Here is a 13,089-nt window from a genome sequence, read left to right on the forward strand (position 1 = left end):
AATGGAATATTACTCAGCCATAAAAAAGAATGAAACCCTGCCATTGCAACAATATGGATGGATCTGGAGTGATGAACCTTAGTGAAATCAGTCAAAGACAAATACTGTATGTTGTCACTTATATGTGAAATCTAAAAAATAAATGAATGAATATAACAAAATAGAAATGGACTCACGGATTTAGAGAACAAATGTGGTTACCAGTGGGGAGAGGGGAGTGCTAAGATAATAGGGGTAGGGGATTAAGAGGTACAAACTACCGTATATAAAATATATAAGCTAAAAGGATGTATAGCCAGTATTTTATAATACCTTTAAATGGAGTATAATCTATAAAAATTTTAAATCACTGTTGTATAGCTGAAACCAATATAATATTAAAAATCAACTATACTTCAATAAAATAAATAAAACTTTATCTCTGATGTTTTTCATTTCTAGAATTTTTATTTGCTTTTTTAAAAATACAGTTTTTTATCTTTTTACACATGTTATATACCTTTTTCACAATTATTTTAAAGGTCTTGTCTGATAATTCCAACATTTGGACCACCTCTGGGTCTTGTTCTATTGAACAGTTTCCCCATCTTGTCAGTGGGTCACATTTTCTTCCTCTATCACATCTTACACTTTTTAAATAAAAAGCCAGACATTGTATCTTTTTAAAAGAGTTGTGGAGACTAAACTGGAAAGGGCAGCCATTAGTGTAGGTGAGTCAGTTTAGTGTGTAGTTGAACTGTATCTGGGCTCTACTGTCGCTTTATTTAGGTAGAATCAGTTCACAACTGCTTTCAAATTTTTAAAGATGAGATCAGAACCCTCCTTTAGCTGGACTTGGGATCTGAGTGTCTGGAGGGTTTGACTTAGTTCTTTCTTCTGCTTTACCCTCAGCCTTTAGCACGTCCCACGTAACTGTACCTTAGGGTGTTGTCAAGGGGATTCTCTTGACTCTCCAAGCCCCTCCCAAACATAGATGGCCAGTGCTCTGGCTAAACTCTGTCCTCATGTCTTTGGCTGTCTTTTGTGATAATCCTGAGATCAAATTATTTTTTTTCTTCTAGCCACTGTAGCCTGCAGATCAAAGCTCTGGCCAAAATCCGTGCCTTTGTTCAAGACACGTGAGTGTTGCCCCTTTCCAAAATTCACCTATTTCAAGGGAAGATCTTTTTGTTTTGTTCCTCTGCCTGAGCTATTTATTTCATTTCTACAAACATTGTTTAAATGTCTACTCTTTTATCTTATACTTTGCTGTAGTCGGTGAAGGACACCAGGAAAGCATGTTGCATGAACCTTGCCCTCAAAGAGCTTACCTTGTCTTTGGACAGATAAGAGTAACCCAGGAAAAGGATACACAAAAAGTTATTAAGTTACAGAGGATGTAGGGTGGCATAGCCTGAGTAGAAAACAGAATATTCAGGGGACATGAAGAGTGATCTAGAGAGGAGAGGTAGGACTGGTCAAGGGAAACCTCTGGGAGGGGGTGAGCATAAGCTTATTCAGCTTTCTGGGGCATAGTGACATCCACCCAGATGGACTTAATGTGCCGTGCCCTCTGACAACAGAGGGGAACCAGCAAGTGCTGTTGGGTAACTGGAAGAAGGGTGTGCAGGGACCCTGGAATCCAGGGTGGTCAGGAGGGTAGTCTCCCTTCCCTTTGTGGTGGGACGAAGAGGTCATCTCATTTTCTGTACATCTGAGCTCCCATCTCCAAGAAGCAGAGCCGTGTGAGTGTTACAAGCACCCTGTGCTAATGGCAACGTGGCCTCGTGCGCATACACCCGTTCATTCACATGGACTTCTCTCTCTAGGGTTCGGAAGGGTGCACAGGAGGCATGCTCCATACCTCTTAGAGGCTTAAATCATTTACTGGCTTCATTTTCCCAGGACCCTGAGTGAGCCTCGGCAGGCAGAGATCCGGAAAGAGTGCCTCCGACTTTGGGGGGTGAGTGTCTTTCCAGCCCACTGTTGCTCCAGGAGAGGGAGGCTTTAGAGAAGAATGGGATCGACTCCCAGCCCTGTCACCTTAGGGTCCCCCCTACACACATGAAAATGTCTGCCTACCCTCACAGCATTCCAGGGCAGGATGGTTCAGCACTGTTGGAAGTTACCTCCCTGGTTCTTTTCACTGCCAGGTTAGCCCTGCAGCTGGGTCAGAAAGGACAAGGGTGGTGAGTGAACAGGCCTAATTTTTCTGCTGGTGGCCCTGTGTAGCAAGTGACCACAGAGAGCCCCAGAGAAAGGGAAGTGGACTTTGGGGTGTGCTACCACAGGGCCTGAAAGGGAGCAGTGACTCAGTTAGCCACCTCCATCCCCCTCTTTCCATCTTCCTTTGTTGCACGCCACTTTCTCTTCCCCAGTCTGAGCCCACCCCCTCGCCTCCATAGACTCACACACAGCCTTGGTCAAAAGTGCATTTGAAAACCAAAGCTCTTTGCTATCTTGTTTCAGATCCCAGACCAGGCTCGAGTTGCTCCTTCTTCCACAGACCCAAAATCTAAGTTCTTTGAGCTAATCCAGGCAAGTTTGGTATCTGGTGAAAATAAAAAGTTAGAGAGGCCTAATTATATGTGGTTTTACTGAGACCCCCAGAAGCCTGACCTCCGAGGGGCTTGTGTCGGTACCACCTGGGCTCTGAGGGGCTGGGCTGAGACCACCACAGGTGGGAACTTTTGGTGTAGAGTGTTGAGTTCCCCGAGAGCCCACCAGGCTGCCTGACGATTCTTGTCCTGAGATGTGTTGTGTTCAGCATTCTTGCCACCTAAAGGATGGTGGTGGCTATCACTGCCTGGCAAGTTCAGGAATCTGTGAGATGTACCTGCAGGGGAGAGAAGAAGTATGGGATGATCTTGGACAGGGGAGCTGGTCAGAGGGCCAGGAGGGGCTGCTAGGGGAAGCTCCACCATGGAGCTTGCCTAAACCTAGGCTCCCTGTTCTATTTCTGGTGAGCGGTCCTCGGAATTCTTCTGCCTCTGTTTTCCTACCACCTGACTTTTCCCTGGGCTTCATTTAAATCTGGCCCAGATCATGGGCCATTGTGCTGATTTTGTGGGGTCAGGAACTGCAGAATGATGGCCTCAAAAGAATAGCACGTGTAAATTTTTCTGAATGGGGTGAAGATACCACGTAACTGCTCTCAAACCAACTGCTTGGGAGTCTTTGCCTTCGGTTTTATTCAAGGGGAAGCGGGGAGGCTTTTTATATTCTGGTGACATTTCCTTATAGCTCTGGTAAATCGATCTGTATGTGGGGACTCGGTGTTCTTTCCTTTCCCAGCCTCTCCTGATAGGTCCTAAAGGAACACTCCAAGCAGACAGAATTAGATCCCAGTTAGTTGCATGAACCTTGGTTAGGTAGCGCCGGGGGCATGTTTCAGAGAGCATGTATTTCCTGTCCCTCATTTCTCCCAGCCCCCTACACAGGCACCTGTACTGAGCGCCTGTCCCTTCCCCCAACCCAGCTGTGTTTTCTCTGACCTGGGGCTGCAGGGCACTGAGATTGACATCTTCAGCTATAAGCCCACACTGCTTACTTCCAAAACCCTGGAGAAGATCCGCCCAGTGCTCGACTACCGCTGCATGGTATCTGGCAGTGAGCAGAAGTTCCTCATTGGCCTGGGGGTAAGTCTGCAGCTGGCTTCCTACCCAGCTTGGGGTGATGGAACCTTGCTCTCTGTCTGTGGGTATCTGGACAACTGCTGGCCACACTCAGTGCATATTCTCTTGGCACCATGAGCTTTGACTCCAGGGAGGGTATTTCTTGAAACTTCATTTCCTTTCTTCCTCTGACATAGCCAAGCGTCATTCATTCATTCTTTCATTTATTCATCTCTGTGCATTGCTCAAGGGAACACTGCCTTTTTCTTGTGATGTGGAGCTTCCTAGACTAGCAGAGTGGTCAGCAGGCCAAGCTGGCCTGAGTCCATGCAGCCATTTCTTTGCAACACCACTACCACCTCATGTCATCCTGTCTTGCAGAGATACCACCTATCCTTACTCTGCTGCTGTAGTCTAAAGTGAGATGAGGGAAAGCCTTGGGGGTTCTATGCCTTAACTGGGTAAAGTCCTCATTGCTCTTTCTTTCCACTCTGCCTTGTCTTTCTGTACAGTATTCTCTCTTCTTCCTCACTTTCTCTGTGTGCTCTCACATTTCCTCTTTTCCTCTTTTTACTTTCTCTCTTTGCTCTGTTCTCTGGACCCTTCACCAAACCCACTTCAGAAATTCACCAAGCTGGATCTTTCTTGAGGGCCTCTAATCATGGACTCTGGCCTCTTGAATGGTGCCCTGGGCCTGTTCCCTCCCATGAGGACCGAGTCAGAGGCAGTGGAGGATACTATTCATTATCACTGAAGTATACCTGACTAATCTCTCCCTGACATTTCCTTCTGGCATTTCCTGGCCCCATCTGCTTGTAGCAACCAACTGATAGCCCTTTTGAGAACTGAGCCTCTCACCCCTCTATCTCTATGCCTGCCTGACCTGGCCCTTTCTCTCTGCCCATAGAAGTCCCAGATCTACACGTGGGATGGTCGCCAGTCAGACCGCTGGGTCAAGCTGGACCTGAAGACAGAGCTACCCCGGGACACTCTGCTCTCTGTGGAAATTGTTCATGAGCTGAAAGGGGAGGTCAGAGGTGGTTCTGCTCACGTTATGACCCTGCTATCTAGGGAACAGGGCCACAGGCTGAGCCTGGCCCTCCCCCCACACCATGCCACCCTGAACTAACTGAGTTACATTGCATGTGGTGCTTGATGGGGCCCAGGACAGGGAGGCGGCTTTGTGATTATTCCTTCTCCTCTAGTAGTTGCTCTAAGCCATGGTTATTCGGGTAGGAAGGACCATAGTCTCCTTATGTGTAGGAGGTCTTAATCATCTCTGCATCAGAGGCCCTGATGGACCTGCTGATATTTTCAGCTGCTGACTGTTTTTGACCAACGATCCCTTAGAAAGAAGCAACTTATTATTTCCCATGAGCTTTGGCTATTACAGCCATACAGGTGACTTTCAGGACAGTCAGTGGGAGCAGCTGGCTGGAGTGGGAAGCCAGGCCCTGCTGGAGCACCATGGCAGCAGCCTTGCTGGGTTTGAGGTTCAAGGGGACTCATCACCCAGTACCTCAGATCGGTCCACTCTGAATCACGGGCCATTCTGGTGCTGAGAATCAGCTAGGAGGCAAGCAAGAGAAATATTTTGTGTTTAGAGCCCTCACTTCCCCCAGATGAGGCAGAATGGTGGTCTGCCTGCCACAGAGGGCAGAGGGGGCCCCAGGCTGATGCCTGGCAGGATGGGCAGTGTATTTATCCTTCTAGGGGAAGGCCCAGCGGAAGATTAGTGCGATCCACATCCTTGATGTCCTCGTGCTGAATGGCAGTGACGTGCGGGAGCAGCACTTTAACCAGCGGTCTGACCTGGGCCCTGGGGGAGGGAGGGTGGGGTCGGCCAGGACAGCTCTATGGCAGTAGCCTCCATGGCTTGGTCCCTCACCAAGGTCTTCGCTGCTTAAGGACATCCTTAGAGTTTCCCCTCTCCTCCCCACTAACTGGTTTCAAGGGCAGGGTGACAAATTGATGTTGCCACTTTAGTTTACCAGGGCTTGGACCTTGATTTCATAGGTACCAGCCCACTCCACTTTGCCTCAGCTGTTCAGATCAGAGGTGATGTTTGTGTTAAGGTTGAGCAAGGGAGTGGCCTTATGGGGAGAGGAAGGGTCTTGTTTTGTGCTTGGTGGTCTCACTTAAGTCAGTTCATCTGGACCCCACAAATCTCACAGAGGTACTGTTGCTTGTGGATGATGCCTAATCAGTTTAAAAGAGGGGACAAAAAGGAGCAACGTCTTAACACTGCTGTGATGCTGATGTCACTCCTAAGTTGGTTCATCTGAGTGGGTGTGCTGTGGTGTTTGTGGTTTGGGGTGGTGGAGCAGACACACACAATCAAGATGATACTTGAAGTTCTGATGGAGGTGGCTGAGCACAGGTTAAGTTTCACTTAAGGAAAACCAACCAAGATATAGTGAAATTAGAGGCCAGAATCCAGAGAGAGGGTGAGGATGTCCATGAAGACATCAGTGGAGAAGGGCAGGGTGGGCTTCCTGGACACGAGTGCTGCCTCTTGGAGCAGTTCTGCTGCAGATTCAGGAGTATACTCCCACTGGTGCCATGAAAACGCCCCGGGGATGGGGTGCTGGTAGAGGTACCCTTACTTGCCTCTCAGAGCCTCTGTTTGGATTACAGAATTCAGCTTGCTGAGAAATTCGTGAAAGCTGTTTCCAAGCCCAGTCGGCCTGACATGAATCCCATAAGGTGAGCATATCGTCTCTCCCCCCAAATCCTCCTTCCTCATTGCTGCTTTTGGCCAGTGCCTGCCCTTGTCCTGTGAGGGGTGGGAGGGCTCAGGGGAGACCAGGCGCAGTTGGCATTAGAGATAAGACTGCCACTGATGAGTGATTTGCTTGGGGGTGCCAGGTACGTGACTCCTTTGCCCCAGGTATCTCCTCGCCGCACTGCCTGTCACGGTGGGCAAACCTCCACAAGAGAGGTTCACTCCTAGGGGTTAGTGTCCTCATTGTGGATGCACGTGCTTCAGAGAGCACCTGACTGCACATTGACACTTGAGGATCACTGGCATATCAGTCCTGGCCTTTTTTTTTTTTTTTTCTTCAGGTAAAAAATGGATACTGAGGGAATGGGAGTTTTTGAACATGAAAAAGAGAAGGGTGGTTTGAGATAATGGGATCCTTGGTGCATGGAAAGAAGGCCAGGGTTCTGCCATGTTAGGTAGTGTGGAAGCTCCAGGCCCTGCAGGAGGACAGCAGTTGGGGCAGACAGGCTGGGCTGAGGGCTGAGCTTATTATCTTTGGGGCTTCACACAACTAGAGACTGAGGTATCTACTTACACTTTATCAAAATCATATTCATTACTTTTTAATATAAATTTACTTAAAATTAAATCCAGTAGGGAGATTGTACTTTATAGACGTCTTCGGAAAGTCTTTAAGTAGTTTCTTCCTGTGCTTTAGTGTCCTGTCTGCCAGGTCCTGAGAAGCAGCGTCCAGGGCCCCTGCCTCTGCTGCGCTTCACCCAGTAGTGGTTTCAAAAGTGTGTTCAAGGGCCCCGGGAGGTGGAGGGCTGGACGTCAAACATGCCCTGCATCCTGGGTAGGGGTTCCTCCACCCCTGGTGGTAATTGACCTGTTAGGATGATTTGGAAGTAACTTTGCTACAGGAAGGCCTGAAATCCATGTAGACAGAACCTGGGCAAGAGCCTGGCCCGTGGTGGTCTGGCCTCGTGATGGTGATGGTGGCCTGGGCTGGGAGTGCCAGCAGTCATGTCTGCCAGATCTTCCTCTCTCTTTCCTCCTGTCTTCCACAACCGTAGCTGCACTCCCCAGTTGCCCTGGGGCAAGCCCGAGGGGGTGCTTGGCAGCTCAGACCTAGGGCTTGTCTGTCCAGGACAGCAGTGTAGCAGGCTGGGGCTCCTCACTCTTGGTGGGTTGGGTGGTGCAGGGCCTGAGGCAGCAGGTGAGGACAGGCACAGCCTCCTGCCTACCAGCTATTGCCCAGACAGGTGTTCCCCAGGAAGCCTTTATCCCCTCTCCCTCTGTCCACAGGGTAAAGGAGGTGTACAGGCTGGAGGAGATGGAGAAGATTTTTGTCAGGTGAGTGACTCCACCAGGGTAGCTCAGGATTTGAGGAGCCGAGATGGGAGTGGCAGTGTCCAGGATTCATTCTCTGCTGTCCTGTAGATGGGCTGGGGATGTGGCAGTGAGTTGGCCCTGGTGGGCTGCCTCTACCCCCTCACCTCCCTTGCCCGTGCAGCCAAGAGTCCCCTGGCTGAGAGTTGATTCAGCTGTCAGGAGGGGAGCAGGGCAGGTGTGTGTCAGGCAGAAATATGGGCTCATTGGCACTGTAATAGTTATGACTGTCCCTGCGAGGGGCAGAGCAGCAAGCTGCTTGAAACACTATAAATCCCAGCTCCTGGTGCTGACAGAGGTCCTGCCTGGAGGCAGTAGGGGGAGCATAACTGCTGCTTCCTGTTCTTAGCGGTGTGTGGGGTGCTCAGGTCTGTAGGTCTCATCCTGGCTGTGGCCACTGTGGGCACAGGAGCTGGGCCAGGTCTCAGTGTGCCCATGTTAACTCTTCGGTGGCCACACTGATGCCATGGGTAGTGGCTAAGACCCAGTGGCACTCGTGGTCTCTAGATCTTACCCTTAGCGGTGTCACCCTGACATCCCCAAACAGCAGCAACATAGCAGGGGCATTTGATACTCCCTGGCCTCCACTGCTTAGTTCAGAGCCTGAGCTTTAAAACCAGCACTGCACTCACCCACTTGACATGAAGCCTGGAACATTTCAAGTCTCTGCCTCAGTTTCTTATGCTGAACGGAGGTAAAAATACTGTGGTTGGGTGATTTTGACGTTAGCCAGAGACTGACGTTAGGACCTCCTTTCTCTCTCACGTTTCCTGCCTGCACATTTCCCTGCTCTGGAGATCAGGTTAGAAATGAAGATCATCAAGGGCTCCAGTAACACACCGAAGCTCAGCTACACGGGGCGAGACGACCGGCACTTCGTGCCCACTGGCCTCTACATCGTCAGGACGGTGAATGGTGGGTGATGAGCGATCATTCCCTGACCCTCAGCCGGGGTGACTGGCCCACACCCTGCCTGAGCCAGGCAGCAGACAGGCTGGCACTTCTTTGAGGTGTATGTTGAGGAGGACTATGTCCTTGAACCTCTTCTGTTCTTTGGTGGGTCCTAGGGGTTGAGTGTTGGGGCTGGAGAGACAAGAGCCCAGCTTGTCTACACACACACGGTGTCCTCCTGGCAGGAAAAGGGCCTTCTTAGTGGGCAGCGGCAGCAGCAGATCCAGAAAGTCAAGTTTGGCCATTTGCATCCCCTGTAGCATCCTTTTTGCTTCGTGCTCTCTGGTTAACAGAGTCCTGCTCCCTCAGCCAGGGTCCTAGAGGTGTCGCCCGATAGCGGGCTGGCAGGACTGGGGTGGGGTTGTTGAGAACTAACTATCTTAGTCGTCCTCTGGAGCCTCTTTGGGCTGGTGATGAAGGCTGTGTTCTCACAGGCTCCCTGCCTGCTGTCTGGGTGGGAGAAAGGGGAGTGGAAGAATGGGAGTGGAGGGAGGCATGCCCTACGTTGGCTTGACCTGCCCCTCATGGGTATTTTGTGTCCTTTCTGGGCTTCTTCCCCCTTTCCTCCTGTCAGAGCCATGGACCATGGGTTTCAGCAAAAGCTTCAAGAGGAAGTTCTTCTACAACAAGAAAACCAAGACATCTACCTTTGACCTCCCTGCAGACTCCATTGCTCCATTTCAGTAAGTAGCCCTCTTCCAGGCCTGCCCCCTCAGCAGCCCTAGGTACTCACTCCTGCCAGGATGTCAGCCCATCCTCTTGGGGCACACCTGCACCTTGAGACCCTTTGCTGCCCATGCAGGGGCTCCCCACAAGGGGAAATGGAGAGAGTGATGGTGGGACCCAACCCCCAGGACCAGGTTGGGGGTCTTGGGAATAAAGGGCCCCACTCTGGCCTGGGCGTGGGAACATGCTGAGGGCCCACAGCCTTGCTCTCGGACCCAGTGTCCATTTGCCAGATTGTTGGCCATAGGTTTCAACGGCAGCCGGCAGCCGGCAGCCCTACTGTGCCTGTAATTAGCCACGGACACTAGTGTGTCACCACACTAATACTGTTCTATTAGAGTAGCAGAGACAGATAAACCAGGAATATCAGTAATTGTAGGGTCCAGTAGGATGCAATTAGCAGCAGCTATGTGATGGGGAAAGCTGATTCTGGAAGGCAGGGAGGAGCAGGGCCTACTAGGTACATTTTGGCTGCCAGAGGGGAGATCCTCAACTAGAGTCATTGATGAGACTGACTCCTAAGAACACCCCTCCCCGAAGGCAGTTGCCAGGGTGGGTGGTGGTCTCTAGGTCCTGCTCCAGGGGGTGTTGCCCTCTGACCTCCTTTCTCCTCCCCAGCATCTGCTACTCCAGCCGGCTCTTCTGGGAGTGGGGGGATGGCATCCGTGTGCATGACTCCCAGAAGCCCCAGGACCCAGACAAGCTGTCCAAGGAGGCTGTCCTCTCCTTCATCCAGACACACAGCGCCTGAGGGTCCGGGGGACACCCACCCTTGCCAAATGCCCTGTTACTCCCTGTGCCTGGGCCCACACACTGGTTCCTTCTCCCTCTCGGAGAGGGATGGGAAGCACAGTCACTGCAGCCTGGTCATGGGGGATGGGTGGCCACCTGTGCATTTCCTCTGAAGAGCTCAATAGGGGCCTTCAGAGGACACTCACAAGTTCCTTCTGGGACACTTTTTTGGACTTCGCTCCCCAGAGACCTGCCTGGGAACTGTCTCCCCTGCCTGGACTCAGCCTGAAGGATGCAGCTTCTCCAGCAGGTTTGAGGTCAGAGCTCAGGGCACGTGGGGCCAGTGGAGGACGTGTCAGAGAGATCGGGGCTTTGGCTCTGTTCTCTCCTGTATCCTGTAGACTCACTTTTCTGAGTTCTGTGCACTGCCCTGAGGGCGGCCATGCCCTTGCTTTGCCCAACTTTTTACTGGGCCAACCCTGAGTGGGTGGAAGCCCACCAGTGTGAGCTGGCCAGGAGCAGCTGCTGTACAAACCAAGGTTTTGTTTCTTTGAACCTGCTCTGTTTTGATGCCAAGTTGGAGATGTGTCTCCTCCCCCTACCCTGTCCTGGTCGTCCCTGGAGTTCTTCCCAGCCTGGACCTCTGACAGTCCCGCAGGCCGGGAAGGGAGGCATGAGGACCCCACTTCAGGATGCAGGTAGTGCTGTCTGGTGGTTGATGTGACTGCTTCCTGGGCCCCACCCCTTTTGATCTGAACTTTGGGCAGCTCTCAAAGGAGAGGAAGCAGCCGTGAAGACCTGCATCTTTCTACATGCCAGCAGCAGTGGCCCCACCATGACAAAGGGTACCTCAAGGGTTGGGTTGCACTCAGTCCTCTGCCAGTCATGGCACCCCTATTTCCCCAGCCACCTTGCTACCCGCCCCCTTTGTTCTTCTTCCCCAATAAGAGATACTGTTGCTTTTGTTTGTCCTTGCGTGGTCACTCCATTTCCTCTGTCTCAGCAGGCAGAAGGGGAAGAGGGGAAGCTGGGCTGTAGCTTTGGGTGGGTGGGTGGGGCACCTGTGGTTGTTTTTAATGGGAAATACCTCTCAGAGATGCTCATATGGGCTCCCTAGGGCCCCATCCCAGTGCTAGACTGGTTTCCATGGAGCTCGGGTACAGAGGCTCCTGAGGTTAGAACTGACTCCACCTCAGGGGTCTCTGGCCCCTCCCCCCACATTGTCAGCAGCACAGCTGAGATGCTGTATTTCCACCCAGTTCTGGGTAAATCAGTGTGTCTTGCAGAATCTTAGCTCATTAAAGATAAACATATTTTTAATACCTGTGTGGCTTTGTACAGGGGCTGCTGCTGTTTGTCCTTGGTGCATTGTGGTCTGGGACTCACTTGGATGAAACAGCTTGGACTGGAGGTGAGGGGGAGGAAGCGCTACTTAAAGAAAAGGGGAGAAAAGACGGTTTGCTTAGTCAGAGCCTTGTCCAAGCTCAGGACTCCCAAGGCTGCTGCTTGCTGCTAGAGAGGGGCCCAAGGAAGAGCTGGGGAATGATGCAGCACCTGGTCAGAGCAGGGACTGGAGAATGAATGATCCTACAGCCCAGCAGGGCAGGGAGGCACCTTCCCCTTTATATAAATCACACAGCTTACTCCATGTGGCACTGTGACAATCCAGGATCAGTCTGTGACTAAAATAACAGAGGCGTCAGACCAATTAGTGCCACTAGACAGGGAAAGAGAGGGAGGGACGGTTTCCCTGACCCCGGCCAGCCTTTCCTCCGCTCTGCGCCTGGCGCCTCTCTCCCTCTCTGCTCTAGGCTAGCGTCTCTCCAGCAGTCCCATCACTCTGGTGCAGGTTCTCCCCTACAGCCTGGTATCTACGTGTTGCTTGGCTCCGTCACCCTGACCCTGAGTGTCCTTCCCTTAACGTTTCACAGCCTTAGCTCCCAGGGCAACCCCTTTCCATGCTTTTACTAACTTAATTGGTGTGCTCTTGGCTCCCAAGCCCCCCCATCCTTTTGGTTGCCCTCCTGGCCCCTGTGCTGGGAGTAGAATTGGGGGCTGTGCTCGGGGGCACCAGATGATATCTGTGTTTGCCCCTCTGCAAACCCCTCCTGGTTTACTGGCCGCTTACCTTAAGTCTGGTCATTACCATGGCTTTTGCTGCTCACTGGCTCTGCCAGGCCTCACCAGCCTTGTCTGCCTCCTGAAGATGGATTAATTCTGCACTCCTGTGGGTCCACCACACGAGCCCTTCAAGTCCCCAGGCTGCCCTTTGCTGCGCAGGCCAGATTTTTTCCTGCCATAATCACAGGCAGTGTGGCATGGACTAGAGGGCAAGACAACCAGTGTTTGCTAGGGGTGGTGTGGGGTCTGTCTCAGCCCCAGCAGCGCCCAAGCCCTGGAAATGGCTCCCACCACAGTTCTGGCTTAAGAAGTACTTTGTTATCGCCTTCTCCGCCACTTGAGCTGGGGGCTTCCCTTCACAGCCCCTCTTCTCCCTCCCTTCTGAGTTTAGGCCAAGAGCTTATTCTTGATTCCTGAGTGCCACCCCACTGCCCCCAGCTGCCATCAGACCATGACATTTACTCAGCACATAGGAGCAGCCAGGGTGTTCTTTATTGCCTTTCCCTTGGCCTAAGCCAGCACAAAGTCCTTCTGGAGTCCAGAGACAGCCCCACAGCAGGACTGGGAGGCAGGAGAGGCTGGGCTGACAGGAAGCCCTGCTCCAGTGTCTGAGTCAGGGGAAATGGCCTTGTACCTTGGTCTTCTTGAGGCTTGATGGGCCTGCTTGGCCATGACCTCGGAGCTGAAGGGAACCCTGCGCCGACTGTGGAGAAATCTCAGGCTTACATGGTCCAGTAGGCGTAGACAAGAGTCAGGAGGATGAAGATGGCCACAGAGAGCAGTGTGTTCTTCTGGTTCTCCTGCCGAAGCAACTTTAGCTCCTTCTCTGGGAGGAAACGGTGGTAGACAGGTGGTTAGGCTCATCTGCTA

The 13,089-nt window shown here is 51.8% G+C and overlaps 2 protein-coding genes across 7 annotated transcripts in view; one reads left to right on the forward strand and one right to left on the reverse strand.

Annotated features, from left to right (window-relative positions):
* Positions 1–11,418, forward strand: part of CMTR1 (cap methyltransferase 1) — a 53,162-nt gene extending 41,744 nt beyond the window's left edge. For both annotated transcript variants that reach the window (XM_010948979.3, XM_010948980.3), the window contains exons 14-24: positions 1,062–1,118; positions 1,885–1,942; positions 2,449–2,517; positions 3,486–3,617; positions 4,501–4,623; positions 5,307–5,398; positions 6,231–6,299; positions 7,606–7,653; positions 8,492–8,604; positions 9,215–9,323; positions 9,985–11,418. In XM_010948979.3, coding sequence (XP_010947281.2) covers positions 1,062–1,118; positions 1,885–1,942; positions 2,449–2,517; positions 3,486–3,617; positions 4,501–4,623; positions 5,307–5,398; positions 6,231–6,299; positions 7,606–7,653; positions 8,492–8,604; positions 9,215–9,323; positions 9,985–10,117 — 1,003 coding nt within the window. In that variant the 3' untranslated portion in view covers positions 10,118–11,418. The remainder of the gene's footprint in view (positions 1–1,061; positions 1,119–1,884; positions 1,943–2,448; positions 2,518–3,485; positions 3,618–4,500; positions 4,624–5,306; positions 5,399–6,230; positions 6,300–7,605; positions 7,654–8,491; positions 8,605–9,214; positions 9,324–9,984) is intronic.
* The window catches only part of CCDC167 (coiled-coil domain containing 167), a 31,645-nt gene continuing 18,981 nt past the window's right edge, over positions 426–13,089 (reverse strand). Inside the window, exons 4-8 of one of the 5 annotated variants that reach the window (XR_012501123.1) lie at positions 12,854–13,045; positions 12,227–12,421; positions 11,422–11,526; positions 5,113–5,162; positions 426–2,815 (exon numbers count right to left, since the gene is read on the reverse strand). Coding sequence is in view for 1 of the 5 variants with exons in the window: in XM_010948978.3 (XP_010947280.1) it covers positions 12,942–13,045 (104 nt within the window). In the remaining 4 variants the exon portion in view is untranslated. Of the gene's footprint in view, positions 2,816–5,112; positions 5,163–11,421; positions 11,530–12,226; positions 12,422–12,689; positions 13,046–13,089 lie in introns of those variants that run through there. The other 4 variants (XR_012501122.1, XR_012501124.1, XR_012501125.1 and 1 more) reach the window with 4 other exon arrangements.

This window comes from Camelus bactrianus, chromosome 20, assembly GCF_048773025.1.
Source record: "Camelus bactrianus isolate YW-2024 breed Bactrian camel chromosome 20, ASM4877302v1, whole genome shotgun sequence".
NCBI classification, from domain to species: domain Eukaryota; kingdom Metazoa; phylum Chordata; class Mammalia; order Artiodactyla; family Camelidae; genus Camelus; species Camelus bactrianus.